At 42.2% G+C, this 16,208-nt stretch overlaps 1 protein-coding gene across 3 annotated transcripts in view; it reads right to left on the reverse strand.

The window, feature by feature from the left end:
* The window catches only part of FAP (fibroblast activation protein alpha), a 257,755-nt gene that overhangs the window by 38,673 nt on the left and 202,874 nt on the right, over nt 1-16,208 (reverse strand). For all 3 annotated transcript variants that reach the window (XM_029605610.1, XM_029605611.1, XM_029605612.1), the window contains one exon: nt 12,083-12,137. In XM_029605610.1, coding sequence (XP_029461470.1) covers nt 12,083-12,137 — 55 coding nt within the window. The remainder of the gene's footprint in view (nt 1-12,082; nt 12,138-16,208) is intronic.

Here is a 16,208-nt window from a genome sequence, read left to right on the forward strand (position 1 = left end):
ATATGAAATACTAATCTGGCACATAAGATAAACACCCAGAGTTGAAAACCTGCAAATTTGAAAGGAATAGTCACAAGGAGATGTGTGAACATTTCATTGTCTGGTCCAGAAATTTGCATAGAGTTCTGACTAATATCCGATGTCAAGACAATTTTCAAAATTCTCAATGTCAGCCAATGGCATGGCACCTCTCCAAGTACCATGTGCTCTTACCTACTCCAAGATTTCAAATGAACTGAGCCGATCTATTTCCCTATCAAAATAAAAAAGAAGAAGGGATTCTAAGTATCGAGGGAATGGAGGACACATGAAAAGTGTGAGACTGTGGCCACATGGTACTCTGTGACAGAAATTTGAATTTGGATGAATGGTCAAAAGATATTAGTAGATGTTACACAGATAGGCAAAGCCAAAGATAGAGAACCCACCTCTCCATCTGCCTGCCCCTACATACATACATATGTGATGATTTTAGAAGACCAGTCTGCCTCTTGGAAACCAGGCTAAGAGATAGATTTATAAAGCGTTGTTTGTGCAAAACGTCCACATATGTGCAATTGCAGCCCTTGCAAAAGAAACGGGAATTTTAAGAAGCTGTGACGTACGTGCATACATACCTGTGCACGGGTCAAGAATAAGAGGATGAGAAAGGGGTGGAGAATGAGCATTCTGGGGCAGGGATAAGACTTATGCGTGTAATTCCAAATTTAAAAAAAGCTGAACATGGCGTGTGTCCATGTAACTTTACTTCTGGTCCTGATGAGGAGCAAGTCTAGAGATCTCATGTTTTAGGGCTTTCAGCACAGTGTGAAGGTTCGGGGTTAAGTTGGGGGCTTACAGAATTAAGAACCAGAGAGTCTTGAAGACCTCAATATCAACTGGACAAACTGGTGGACTAATTGGAAAAACTGGTTTTTCCCTCGCGCGAGCATGTTTTAAAATCTGCCTGCATATGCGTGTAAAAGCCACTAAAGTCCTAGCGGAAGTACGTGTGGGACATTTACTCGAGCCGCCTCTTAAGATTACATGCACACATATGCACGGCAGAGGGATTTTAAATGATATGCGCGTACTTGTGAGCACAATATAAAATTGCAGCATATCTCCACTCACCCGCCAATACGCACATTTATGAGTGCACGCACATTCCTTTTAAAATTAGCCAGTAAATGAGCAATAGAGTCAGAAAGCCAAATCCAGAAGGTGCAGCAAAAAAACATGGAAGATTGTACTGGGTAAATATATGTTGTTCTGGAAGAAATAATGCTTTCCTTAAATTAGACCACCAAGGGATCTGTGTACTAACTGGCATGGTTTGATTTGGAAAACTAGAGGAGAACAATGCTAGAACAGCTTCACCATCAGGCCAATGCAATACAGGTCAACCCATGGTTGGATGCATGTTTTGGATGCACATCCATAACCCCTGATGCAATAAGATCAGTGCATCCAAAACACATGTCCAAACCAGCGCATAGCTAATAGTGCTCATCACATGTAAAATGCCATGCTGGTGAGGCAATTAACTAGTACCTAGTTTTGAAAAAATAACCGTGCACCCAATGCGCACATTTTAACCCGCAATACTTAACGCCAGTTCTGGAGCTGGTGTTAAGTCTTGAGGAGCCCCAAAAGTTTAACAGGAAAGCAGAAAACACTGCTTTTCTATGACTCCTCCACCTTAATACCATGGTGATATTAAGTCAGAGGAACCACAGAAAGCAACAACGAGAAAAAGTGTCTTGACAGCAGTTAGGTTAGGAAAATGGTCACTCAATTTACTAGCACCCATTTTTCTAACCCGTGAGCCTCTGTTTTCCTAACCCGCACACAGCCACTTCTCCTTGGCACCCAATGCGAGGAGGCACTAGGGACGCACAATTTCCCCTAGTGCCTCCTTTTTAATGCAGAGACTCATTAGCTTACTGCAACGCGTGCCCAGGAGAGTTGGACTGGAGAGAATTAGGAAAGCGGGCCCTCAATCATGAGACCTGTTTTTTTCCCACAGGGATATTGCTTCTGCCCTAATTGTTGTGGCTCAGCTACAGCAAAACCCTAGAGTTCAATAACAGTTAACCATTCTGACATGGTGGTAAGCATAAGAACATAAGAACATAAGAACATGCCATACTGGGTCAGACCAAGGGTCCATCAAGCCCAGCATCCTGTTTCCAACAGTGGCCAATCCAGGCCATAACAACCTGGCAAGTACCCAAAAACTAAGTCTATTCCATGTAACCATTGCTAATGGCAGTGGCTATTCTCTAAGTGAACTTAATAGCAGGTAATGGACTTCTCCTCCAAGAACTTATCCAATCCTTTTTTAAACACAGCTATACTAACTGCACGAACCACATTCTCTGGCAACAAATTCCAGAGTTTAATTGTGCGTTGAGTAAAAAAGAACTTTCTCCAATTAGTTTTAAATGTGCCCCATGCTAACTTCATGGAGTGCCCCCTAGTCTTTCTATTATCCGAAAGAGTAAATAACCGATTCACATCTACCCGTTCTAGACCTCTCATGATTTTAAACACCTCTATCATATCCCCCCTCAGTCGTCTCTTCTCCAAGCTGAAAAGTCCTAACCTCTTTAGTCTTTCCTCATAGGGGAGTTGTTCCATTCCCCTTATCATTTTGGTAGCCCTTCTCTGTACCTTCTCCATCGCAATTATATCTTTTTTGAGATGCGGCGACCAGAATTGTACACAGTATTCAAGGTGCGGTCTCACCATGGAGCGGTACACAGGCATTATGACATTTTCCGTTTTATTCATCATTCCTTTTCCAATAATTCCCAACATTCTGTTTGCTTTTTTGACTACCGCAGCACACTGAACCGACGATTTCAATGTGTTATCCACTATGACACCTAGATCTCTTTCTTGGGTTGTAGCACCTAATATGGAACCCAACATTGTGTAATTATAGCATGGGTTATTTTTCCCTATATGCATCACCTTGCACTTATCCACATTAAATTTCATCTGCCATTTGGATGCCCAATTTTCCAGTCTCACAAGGTCTTCCTGCAATTTATCACAATCTGCTTGTGATTTAACTACTCTGAACAATTTTGTGTCATCTGCAAATCTGATTATCTCACTCGTCGTATTTCTTTCCAGATCATTTATAAATATATTGAACAGTAAGGGTCCCAATACAGATCCCTGAGGCACTCCACTGTCCACTCCCTTCCACTGAGAAAATTGCCCATTTAATCCTACTCTCTGTTTCCTGTCTTTTAACCAGTTTGCAATCCACGAAAGGACATCGCCACCTATCCCATGACTTTTTACTTTTCCTAGAAGCCTCTCATGAGGAACTTTGTCAAACGCCTTCTGAAAATCCAAGTATACTATATCTACCGGTTCACCTTTATCCACATGTTTATTAACTCCTTCAAAAAAGTGAAGTAGATTTGTGAGGCAAGACTTGCCCTGGGTAAAGCCATGCTGACTTTGTTCCATTAAACCATGTCTTTCTATATGTTCTGTGATTTTGATGTTTAGAACACTTTCCACTATTTTTCCTGGCACTGAAGTCAGGCTAACCGGTCTGTAGTTTCCCGGATCGCCCCTGGAGCCCTTTTTAAATATTGGGGTTACATTTGCTATCCTCCAGTCTTCAGGTACAATGGATGATTTTAATGATAAGTTACAAATTTTTACTAATAGGTCTGAAATTTCATTTTTTAGTTCCTTTAGAACTCTGGGTTGTATACCATCCGGTCCAGGTGATTTACTACTCTTCAGTTTGTCAATCAGGCCTACCACATCTTCTAGGTTCACCGTGATTTGATTCAGTCCATCTGAATCATTACCCATGAAAACCTTCTCCATTACGGGTACCTCCCCAACATCCTCTTCAGTAAACACCGAAGCAAAGAAATCATTTAATCTTTCCGCGATGGCCTTATCTTCTCTAAGTGCCCCTTTAACCCCTCGATCATCTAACGGTCCAACTGCCTCACAGGCTTTCTGCTTCGGATATATTTTTAAAAGTTTTTACTGTGAGTTTTTGCCTCTACAGCCAACTTCTTTTCAAATTCTCTCTTAGCCTGTCTTGTCAATGTCTTACATTTAACTTGCCAATGTTTATGCTTTATCCTATTTTCTTCTGTTGGATCCTTCTTCCAATTTTTGAATGAAGATCTTTTGGCTAAAATAGCTTCTTTCACATCCCCTTTTAACCATGCCGGTAATCGTTTTGCCTTCTTTCCACCTTTCTTAATGTGTGGAATACATCTGGACTGTGCTTCTAGAATGGTATTTTTTAACAATGACCACGCCTCTTGGACATTTTTTTACTTTTGTAGCTGCTCCTTTCAGTTTTTTTCTAACAATTTTTCTCATTTTATCAAAGTTTCCCTTTTGAAAGTTTAGCACGAGAGCCTTGGATTTGCACACTGTTCCTTTTCCAGTCATTAAATCAAATTTGATCATATTATGATCACTATTGCCAAGCGGCCCCACCACCGTTACCTCTCTCACCAAGTCCTGTGCTCCACTGAGAATTAGATCTAAAATTGCTCCCTCTCTCGTCGGTTCCTGAACCAATTGCTCCATAAAGCTATCATTTATTCCATCCAGGAATGTTATCTCTCTAGTGTGACCCGATGATACATTTACCCAGTCTATATTGGGGTAATTGAAGTCTCCCATTATTACTGCACTACCAATTTGGATAGCTTCCCTAATTTCTCTTAGCATTTCACTGTCCATCTCACCATCTTGACCAGGTGGACGGTAGTATACCCCTATCACTGTAGTCTTCCCTGACACACAAGGGATTTCTGCCCATAAAGATTCAATTTTGTATTTAGTCTCATGCAGGATGGTTATCCTGTTGGACTCTATGCCATCCCGGACATAAAGCAACCGGACATTACTCAAATACTATGGTATTGTTTGCAATTTGAACTTTTTGTTTTTAAAGGCTCAAATCCCACTCATTTATTTTATTCTTTACAAGAAAATTGATTTCTACAACCTAGAAATAAGAAAAGAAAAATACTTTAGCAATCATGAATGTACATCACACCTGAAACTGTAAGCAGTAACTGATACATTTCTTGTGTAGGCCAGTTGCCAATGTCTGGGGAAAGTAAAAGACTTTGCTATACTTTATCACTGTTTATTTGAATATACGGTATTTTTTGTACATTAGTATGCCTGTTTTGTCATTGTACATATTTAAAGGTGAATTTTCACAAGTTGCACACATAAAATCAGTATATACACATGTAAATAGCACATACTCGCGTATATGCTATTTTAGAAATCTACAACGCAAGCCAGCTTACATGTATAAAAAAGAGGTGGTCCAGGGGCATTCCTGGTTGGGGGCCAACATTTACATGTGTAAGCTGCTATTTTATAAGATATTTACATATGTAGATTTGACAGTTCATGCGGGTATATTTACATGTGCTCTTTATCTGGATTAAGTGATTGTAAACATCTTGAAAGTGAAATACTGACTTGGTGGGAGGTCTGGGTGAAATTGGGGAAGTTAAGGCCAAAGAGTCAGGGGGATCTCAATGACCTGCACTTCGACTAGGCAAACTGATAGACTAATTGGTAACACTGGTAATTTCATTGCCATGTTAGAAAATCTCCCAACTTACAAGCGTAAATCCCAACTTACGGGCGGTAAATACATGTATGTTACATGAGTAAAATCTCCATGCATATATTTTTATATTTAGAAGTAAAAATACGTAGGTATAGTAGTTGCACGCCATTTAGCTGGATAAGTTCTGACGTATCCAGCTAAGTAGTGGCTTTGCTGCCACTTAGCCGGAGAACTTCTGAATAATTATCTGAATAAAAGATGGATGTCTCAAACAGAGTTACTTATCCATGTAAGATGGACAGAAAAGTCTCAAAAAAGAGCTAATTATATGGATAAGTAGAACGATTCAAGACTTATCCAGCTATCTTAAGAAGCAGGATAAGTAGCGCTTTTAATAAGCAGTGGCAAAGCTGCTATTTAGATGGATAGATTGGAACTTATTCAAAAAAGTGCAATATGGAACAAGGTCAGCATGGATTTATCCAAAGGAAATACTGCCTCACAAATCTGCTTCATTTTTTTGAAGGGGTTAATAAACATGTGGATAAAGGTGAACCAGTAGATGTAGTGTACTTGGATTTTCAGAAGGTGTTTGACGAAGTCCCTCATGAGTGGCTTCTAAGAAAACTAAAAGTCATGGGATATGAGGCAATGTCCTTTTGTGGATTAAAGACAGGAAACAGAGAGTGGGATTAAATGGTCAATTTTCTCAGTGGAAAGGAGTAAACAGTAGAGTGCCTCAGGGATCTGTAGTTGGACCGGTGCTTTTCAATATATTTATAAATGATCTGAAAAGGAATACGACGAGTGAGGTAATCAAATTTGACTACTCTTTTTGGGCATTTAAAAGTTGTATGTAAACCGGATTGATTTGTAGTTCCTACAAGAACTTCGGTCTATAAAAATTAAATAAATAAATAAATAAATAAATAAATACAAAATTGTTCAGAGTAGTTAAATCTCAAGCAGATTATGATAAATTGCAGGAGGTCCTTGCGAGACTGGAAGATTGGGCATCCAAATGGCAGATGAAATTTAATGCGGACAAGTGCAAGGTAATGCATATAGGGAAAAATAACCCATGCTATAGTTACATGATGTTAGATTCCCTATTAGGAACTACCACCTAGGAAAAAGATCTAGGTATCATAGTGGATAATACATTAAAATCATAGGCTCAGTGTGCTGCGGCAGTCAAAAAAGCAAACAGAATGTTAGGAATTATTAAGAAGGGAATGGTAAATAAAATGGAAAATGTCATAATGCCTCTGTATCGCTCCATAGAGAGACTGTACTTTGAGTACTGTGTACATTTCTGGTCACCGCATCTCAAAAAAGATATAGTTGCATTGGAGAAGGTACAGAGAAGAGCGACCAAAATGATAAAGGGGATGGAATGGCTCCCCTATGATGAAAGGCTAAAGAGATTAGGGCTATTCAGCTTGGAGAGGAGATAGCTGAGGAAGTATATGATAGAGGTCTATAAAATCATGAGAGGTCTAGAATGGGTAAATGTGAATCTGTTAATTTACTCTTTCAGATAACAGAAGAACTAGGGGCACTCCATGAAGTTAGCAAATAGCACATTTAAAACTAATTGTAGAAAATTATTTTTCACTCAATACACAATTAAGCTATGGAATTTGTTGCTAGAGGATGTGGTTAGCGCAGTTAGTGTAGCTGGGCTTAAAAAAGATTTGGATAAGTTCTTGGAGAAGTCCATTAACTGCTATTAATCAAGATGACCTAGGGAATAGCCACAGCTATTACTGATGTCAGTAGCATGGGATCTACTTAGTTTTTGGGTATTTTCCAGGTTCTTGTAGCCTGGATTGACCACTGTTGGAAACAGGATGCTGGGCTTGATGGATTCTTGGTCTGATCCAGTATGGCAATTTCTTCTATTCTTATGTTGTTATGTATTTGCACATTTTTTGTACACACACATGCAAGCTGCAGGGTATATTTGCATATATTTTATAATTTGCTCATATCATATATGCATAGTAGTTTTCCACATGCAAATATGGGTGCATATGCTACTACTTTAAAGTTATCCTTTTAAGTTTCTTTTTGACCATAAAGCCTATTAAACTTTACCATTAGATAGGAGTGGAGTTATTTTGTGAATGATTATCATAGTCCAGCCCCAAAAGGGTGTGTCTCCATCCGTAAACTAGATGGACCTGAAAAACAAAGCGGAAGCCTATCCAATACTGCTGAGTAGTGAAGAAACAAAGAAGATCGGTGTATCAAGGGACTTTAGGGCAAGTTCTAATAAAAGTCCCTTGATACACCGATCTTCTTTGTTTCTTCTCCATTCGTAAACTGTACAGGTCTCTCCACGAGCACTAGAGGGAGTCAACGCTCTGGAGGAATAGAGAGAGGCAGCATGAGTGCTAGCCAGTCCTCTGGAGAAGTTTCTCCAACTTCTTTTATGTTTTTCCAATGAAAAGACCACTTATTTTTCCACAAGACATAGTGGACTTGTTTCCTTTCTATTTCTACTTTTTGTATGAGTAGGAGAGCCCCTCCCAACTTTTTTCTCTCTAAGGAAGGAAAGCTCACCCTTCAAAAAACCTTTTATGATACAGGCTCTCTTGTGGTGTTCTAGGAATTTCACAGCTGTTAGTTGATTTCTGTTTGTGTGCAAAAGAAGTTGGTAAATACTCTTTGGGTACAACCTTTAGAGGACGTCCATCTCAAGAAAAGATGAGTGGAACCTTTGTTGAAGGACTGCACTACCTACAAGTACAAAGGAAAAAGTGAGGAGCTTAATGACTCTGGAAGAGTCTTGGGGGTAAGGGAAGCCAGAAGGGATACGTGGGAGCTACACTATTGTTCTGTTTTATATTTTTTTCCTTCTCTGGCCTGTGTATTGTGACATACTATAATTCTGGAAGTTGAATTATTTGTTTTTCCACAATTTTACTATTTTTTTCAGTAAACACTTGGTTTTGGAGCAGCACTTCCCATGTGTGGACTTTTACTATGTAAATTGATCTCCTTGGGTCTTGCAGCTCTGTTGCTCCTGCATTAGAGAATCCCGATTCTGGAGTTGTAGCCAGTTTTCCCTACCCTGTATCTTCTGAGGGTGACCTCTTACCTTCTACAGGAACGTCTTGAGAAAGAGAATTACATGATAGAGAATTTTTTTTCATGATTTTTTTTTAGTCGTTTCTGTTTTATGGATTTCATTTATCCTTCTTGTGGCCTACTTTCCAAAAGGAAAGAAGACTTATGAGATTATCACGTCTTTGTGTGTTTCTATGCATTCCCTTAATAATTTATCTGCTTGGTGTACAAGTGACATCACATTTGGAGGATATGTCAAGGGGGATATGTGGATTCTAACAGGAGTAGTGGTTTTTGGAACCACATATACTGTTTGCCTGAATTGCGGATATAGTTTCTGGAAAACAGGCTGAATTATTTCTGGGTGGAACTTCTTTTTTGCTTAATGCTACAAAGTACTCTTTCTCATTTTCATAGTTGCTGGACTGAAATAGCTCTCTTGGTCAATACAGCTGTCAATCAAAGTTCCAACACAGAATTTACAATACTTGGAAACTACTACAGAAAATAATAAAATGACTTTTATTACGTAATTCCTTTAGTTATTTTCACAATTTAGCAGCTTGTTAGTAAAGCAGGTTGGGTTGATCAGAAGATCTTGGAAAGAGTTAGGTCACCTCTGATTTAAACTTCCTTTCTCGGGTCTTTAAGCTATAACATCTCGTGATTAACTGTTAGGCATGTGAATCGTTTTAGGACGATTAAAATTATCGTCCGATAATTTTAATATCGTCTTAAACCGTTATGGAACACAATACAATAGAGATTCTAACGATTTATCGTTATAAATCATTAGAATCGTGAGCCGGCACACTAAAACCCCCTAAAACCCACCCCCGACCCTTTAAATTAAATCCCCCACCCTCCCGAACCCCCCCCCAAATGAGTTAAATAACCTGCGGGTCCAGCGGCGGTCCGGAACGGCAGCGGTCCGGAACGGGCTCCTGCTCCTGAATCTTGTTGTCTTCAGCCGGCGCCATTTTCCAAAATGGCGCCGAAAAATGGCGGCGGCCATAGATGAACACGATTGGATGGCAGGAGGTCCTTCCGGACCCCCGCTGGACTTTTGGCAAGTCTCGTGGGGGTCAGAAGGCCCCCCACAAGCTGGCCAAAAGTTCCTGGAGGTCCAGCGGGGGTCAGGGAGCGATTTCCCGCTGCGAATCGTTTTCGTACGGAAAATGGCGCCGGCAGGAGATCGACTGCAGGAGGTCGTTCAGCGAGGCGCCGGAACCCTCGCTGAACGACCTCCTGCAGTCGATCTCCTGCCGGCGCCATTTTCCGTATGGAAAATGGCGCCGGCCATACACGTATGGCCGGCGCCATTTTCCGTACGAAAACGATTCGCGGCGGGAAATCGCTCCCTGACCCCCGCTGGACCTCCAGGAACTTTTGGCCAGCTTGTGGGGGGCCTCCTGACCCCCACGAGACTTGCCAAAAGTCCAGCGGGGGTCCGGAAGGACCTCCTGCCGTCCAATCGTGTTCGTCTATGGCCGCCGCCATTTTTCGGCGCCATTTTGGAAAATGGCGCCGGCTGAAGACAACAAGATTCAGGAGCAGGAGCCCGTTCCGGACCGCTGCCGTTCCGGACCGCCGCTGGACCCGCAGGTTATTTAACTCATTTGGGGGGGGTTCGGGAGGGTGGGGGATTTAATTTAAAGGGTCGGGGGTGGGTTTTAGGGGGTTTTAATGTGCCGGTTTTGCGATTTTTAGATTTTTAGATTTTTCACGATTTTTCACGATATTTTACCCCCCCAAACGGCAACAATACGATTCCCTCCCCCTCCCAGCCGAAATCGATCGTTAAGACGATCGAGGACACGATTCACATCCCTATTAACTGTTACACAAACTGACATCTCTGAGATTCAGACTTCAAATGAAACAGATATCTCTATCAGAAGCCCAAAGAAATCCTCAATTAAAAGTTAATGACAGGATCAGGAATTTTAGGCAACAAAGTGAGCAGTGCAGACTAGTGGTTTTCTGTAATGAGGGTTTTTAAACCCCTTTTTCTGGTTTTAAGTTATGATTTCTGATTTCTTCCTGTCTCTGGGAAAATCCACACGGGCAACACCCTTCCTCATGACATGTGCTGTGGAACAAGGCTGTTTTGCTTCCATTATTGAGCTTATGCTCAAGCCTCTTTTAAAATTTTACCAAAATGTTTAGAAACACTTAAGGGAAACCTAGGGGAAAACTTTTTAAAAATGGCTTTGAGAAAAAAGGTTAAAGATACGGGGTATGCGCATTAGTTTTCAAATTAAATGAAAAATGCAATGAAAATCTCACAGATTGTTTCATTGGAGAATAAAACAAAAAAAAACAACCCGGGAGAAATTTGTTTTTCATTGAATTTTGTTTCAGAAAGACAGCAAAAAATAAAAGCCACTGTAATTTTTTAATGTATTCCCCCCTCCACATCCACCCCCCCCCCCCCACACACACACACACATACTTTTCCAGTTTCCCCCATTCCTCAGGCAGCAGCTTACCCACTTGGTGAGGCTGAGCAGTCCAAATGGGAGGAGCCACTCCTGCCCCACTTGGACCCAGCTGCAAAATGGCGCTGGTCAGCCCTGAGGCTAGTGCCATTTTGATTTTTTTTCATGGCTATCTGCCGCATGGCCATAGAGCAGACTGGCATCAGCCTCAGGTCCTGCTGAACCCATATTGAAAAAGGCACCCAGTAGGGCAGGAGCAACTATGGATCACTCTTGCCCCATTTGGATTGCTACAATACCTATGGGGAGGTTGGATGGATGGGGAAGATCTAAGGTTTTATGTAGCGACCAAAAAAAAGGGGATCAGTGAACACCAGGAGTTCTTTATTCTGCACAGAACATCATAAAAAGCCCGACTCAGGCCGAGTTTCACTCTTTGAGCTGCTTCAGGGGCTATTACATTTAATGCCGGTGGTGGTCTCCATACAGCAGTTCAGGTACTCTGAGAAGTGACTGCGCTAACATTAAAATTGTGGCGCATACTCAGAGAAGCTGAACTGCTGTATGGAGACCACCACCGGCATTAAATGTAATAGCCCTGAAGCAGCTCAAAGAGCGAAACTCGGCCTGAGTCGGGCTTTTTATGATGTTCTGTGCAGATTAAAGAACTTCTGGGGTGCACTGATCCTCTTTTTTTGGTCACTACTGTAATATTGGATCAGTTTCCGGTTTGTTTTTTTGGACCTTCCCTAAGGTTTTTTGTTGCAGCGATGCTGGGAGGGAAGAGGCTTGGCAGGAACCATTTCTTTTTTCTTTTTCTGTCATTTCCTATTTTTTTTTCTTTCAGTTTTATTTTTATTTGTTTCAACTAAAGAAAACATAATAAACCAAAAACAAAACAAAAAAGACAAAAAATGAAGTGAAACTTTTTTGCGTGCCCACCCATGTAAACAATATTCATTCATAAACAACATAGTATTAATATACTTACCCATCCCCATATAGCTATTCTTTTTTCATCAATGAAGCCCATTTCTATAAATTTTCTATGAAGCAAATGTGAAGATGAAAACATAATGTCGATTACAAAAAGGATACATATGTGCATTAGTTAGACCACAATAAAATGAACTCTTTTGTTATTGCTAAATGTATCTGAATGTTACTCCATTTGCTATGTTTATTTATGATTGGGATCAGGACCAATGCCCATCTAACTGCTGTTCAGAGAGGTTAGGGGTAGGGAATGCGGTCCTTTCCACAGTCACAGCTGGCCTGCCAGACTTGGGAAGAGCCCTCCTTCAATGACCAAGTGGCTGCTTGAAAGTCTCCAGTGATGCACACAGCCTCCAATCTGATAGTACTCCTACATAAGAAGAGACAGGAATCTTATAGGGGTGTACATTCGGTCCCTACGTATTGGCAATCCGCAATGGATGTGGCCATATTCGTTGTATTCGTGGGGAAGCGAAACGTATCGCGATTCCCCACGAATACACAAATCTTTGCTGAATTATTCGGCCGCCTAAAGAAACCAATTTAAATAAACCCCCCACCCTCCTGACCCCCCCCCCAATAAGACTTACCAAAACTCCCTGGTGGTCCAGCGGGGGGTCTGGGAGCAATTCCCTGCACTCACACCCTCGGAGCTGGTTTCAAAATGGCACCAATAGCCTTTGACCTACTATGTCACAGGGGCTACTGGTGCCATTGGTCAGCCCCTGTCACATGGCCATGGTGCCATCTTGTGCTCCTACCATGTGACAGGGGCTGACCAATGGCACCGGTAGCCCCTGTGACATAGTATGGGCAAAGGCTATCGGCGCCATTTTGATTACTGGCAGCCAACGGTCCGAGGGCAGGAGGTTGCTCCCAGACCCCTGCTGGACCACCAGGGACTTTTGGCAAGTCTTGGGGGACCCTCCTGACCCCCACAAGACTTGCCAAAAGCCCAGCGGGGGTCCGGGAGTGACCTCCTGCACTCCGGCCATCAGTTGCCAGTACTCAAAATGGCGCCGATCGGCGCCATTTTGAAATGGAATTGATTGGTCCTTTTTGCTTGGTGGCCACAACTGGAGAAGATGTTATTGGATGGAATTTCTCTCCCTTCACTATAAACAGGAGTGGCAGTATTTAGAAATAGGTAAAAGTTTGAATAAGTATCGGGCCCCCATGCTTAGAACTCTCTCTCTCATAACTAAGAATTCTTTTCTACGAATTTGTGTAGACTTGACTACGTCTGGATATACCCATATTTGGGCTCCATAAAACTTGGCTAACCTATTTCTAAGAAATAGTTTTAATACATGATTATGGTCTGAAATGAATGCAAAAGAGACCAACATGAATTTCCTTTCTCTAATTTTGGAATCTATACATAGTTCCAGTAATTCTGAAATATCCAAAGTATTCCTCCTCTCTCCTCTCTGGGGGCCCGATACGTATTGAAATATCCTAGTAAATGTTGTATCAGATATTTGAATAATAACTACGTATTTTTTTAACCTGAACAGCTCAGCGGTTTTCTGACTGGTCATTCACAAAGTACCCCCAGAGAGGGATCGACATAGAATGAAGAAAGGCAGCTTCTCCTATCTTGTTACTAATATGGGATTACTTTATTTCGCTCTTTATGTATATGCTCCTCATATTGCTTATATTTAGGTATATATATTCTTGGCAATGTTAAATGTGACTATTATAAGTATACCTGGATTATATGTATGTTATGAATATATGTACCGTGTTCTATATGAGAATATATCATGTAATTAACTGAAATTTAAAAATAAAAAATGTATTAATAAAAAAAAAATAGGTAAAAGTTTAATTAGACTGTATGACTATATAGATTTCTGCAAAATATCAAAGTGAATATTTTTCTAATTTGTGGGCATTAGTCTCAGACTACAAAACTACATATAATTTCTACAAGGTATCAACTGGCACTTTTAGCTACTTGGCGGTGTTAGCCCCTGCAAAAATACCACCATATAGAAGAGAAAGAACCTCTGGAATTCCCTTTGAGCCAATAGTTGCCCTTCCCTTCTTTTTCTTTCCCACTGTACCCCATGTCTCGCCCATATCAAAAAATGCAGCTATGCTGTTGGGTACTGCTGGTCATAAGGGGAGGAACCATCATATCCAGATTGCTGCTGCTGCTGTGTCTCCTCCCTTCTGCTCTACTGATGGATCCATGACATCCTAGGGAACCAAACTCAAACTCTTTATCCGCCACTGGGGTCCACACTCTCTTGGGGGACCCAACTCTACCTCCAGATCTGCTGCTGGGTCCACATGCTGGGAAACCTCAGTTTACTGCTAGGGTATGTGTCCTCCTGGGGGACCTGATATCACCTCACAATCAATCATTGGGATCCACTCCCACCTGGCAGACCCAACTCTACCTCAGAATCTGCAGCTGGGGTCCATGCCTTCCTGAGGCATCCAGCACCATCTCCTGATCAGATTCTGGGGTCCTGTGTCCTCCTTTGGATACCATGTCACCTCCTGATCATCCATGGGGGTCTATACCTTTCTGGGGGACCTGATATTACCTCCTGATTAGTTACAAGGGTCCACATTATCCTGTAGGACTTGCATAGCTAATGTCAAGGCTGTTTTCTTCAGTGGAAGGGTCTTCTTTGCTTGGGTTTCTAGCTTAACCAGGCTCATAGTTTGCTCATTATTCAATGATTCAGCTCTGCTATGTTCATGACCAGTTGTTTGTTTTTTTAACCAACTAAAAGAGACTACCCCCTCCTCTTAACCACAAAGCGGATATGCAAACAGGATAGAAGAGCTTGCACTTGATATGTTTTCATAATACTACTTGGGCATTCTGCTTTTTTGTGTACTCAGAAAACCTGGTACTCAAGGGCTATGACTCCTCTTGTCATTCAGGTTGAGGATCTGTTTCTGTGCTAAAACTGTCTTTCAGTATATTTCCAATACAAATCCCTCTTTCAGTCAAAGTTCTACAGTTTAGGACTTTGCCATTATTTGTTTGTGAAGTGATATTTCACTGTAAGTCAGCAACAATAGTCAGGGGGTTGGGATCTTGAAAGATAAGGTCATTGATCTGAAAAATGCCGACAGAAGTGTCTTATTAATTTCTTGTTGGAGAGGGAATTAAAGTAGGTAAATTTCCAGTCAAGTATGGATTTCTCTCTCAAAGGATGCACTGTATATGAGATTATCATTGAAGATCCTATATTTCAGTAACTTCTATTCTATGGAACAACAAAACTGTGTAGTGAGTGCTATTTGCTTCACTGAAAACCTGGTTTTGATAGCATCAGCAGTAGGACTCTGAAGCTTAGCTTCCTTTTGATGGCAAAGAACCCCCTAGCTCACCACCTTTCTAGTATGGACTGTTGCAACTGGGAGAAACAGTGGACCCTTGGGCCGGCCTGGTGAAAAGGAGCATTCCTTTGACAGACTGGGAGGCGGAATCCAGCTGAGGGCCTGGCGGCGGCTTCGCCCTGGAGATCCTAGATCCCCCCAGGAGGAGCCCGTAGGGATCTGGACCACTGGGACTTAGGCGGTCTCAAGCCGGCGGATCTGGAAGGACTTCACCCAGGACCCTGGATGCCCCCCAGGAGGGGCCCGTAGGGATCTGGGCCCTTGGGACTTACAAGGCTGGAGCAGATAAAGTAAGAAGCAGGTCCGAGGTCAGGGCTGGCAGCAAGCAGGGAGTGTCAGGAGCAAACCGGAGTCAGGAACCAGGAAATCAGCAGAAGGATCAGCTGGAGCAGGAACTGGAACAGGCACAGGAAGACCAGGAACCAGGAACCAGCAGAAAGCAGGAACAGGACGCCAACTAGACTCTCAGAGAGAGACCTCGTTGCAAGGCAAATTTCCTGAGTCAGACGCCGGCTTAAATACTCTGCCGGCGTCTGACGTCATCTAGGGGGCTGTCCAGCACTTCCAGGTGCTGGACCTTTAAATGGCCTGATCTCGCGCGAGGGGGGCGGAGCTACCGACAGGCTCGACGGCGTTCTCCACGTGGAGACGCCGCAGCCATGCGGCCCACCAGGCTGGGACCCTGGCGTTCCTCTCCGCGGTCCGGAGGTAAGTGGCCCTGGCCCCGATCGTGGGGGAGGCAGTCGGGGCCG

This window comes from Rhinatrema bivittatum, chromosome 6 (assembly GCF_901001135.1).
Source record: "Rhinatrema bivittatum chromosome 6, aRhiBiv1.1, whole genome shotgun sequence".
In the NCBI taxonomy this organism is placed as follows: domain Eukaryota; kingdom Metazoa; phylum Chordata; class Amphibia; order Gymnophiona; family Rhinatrematidae; genus Rhinatrema; species Rhinatrema bivittatum.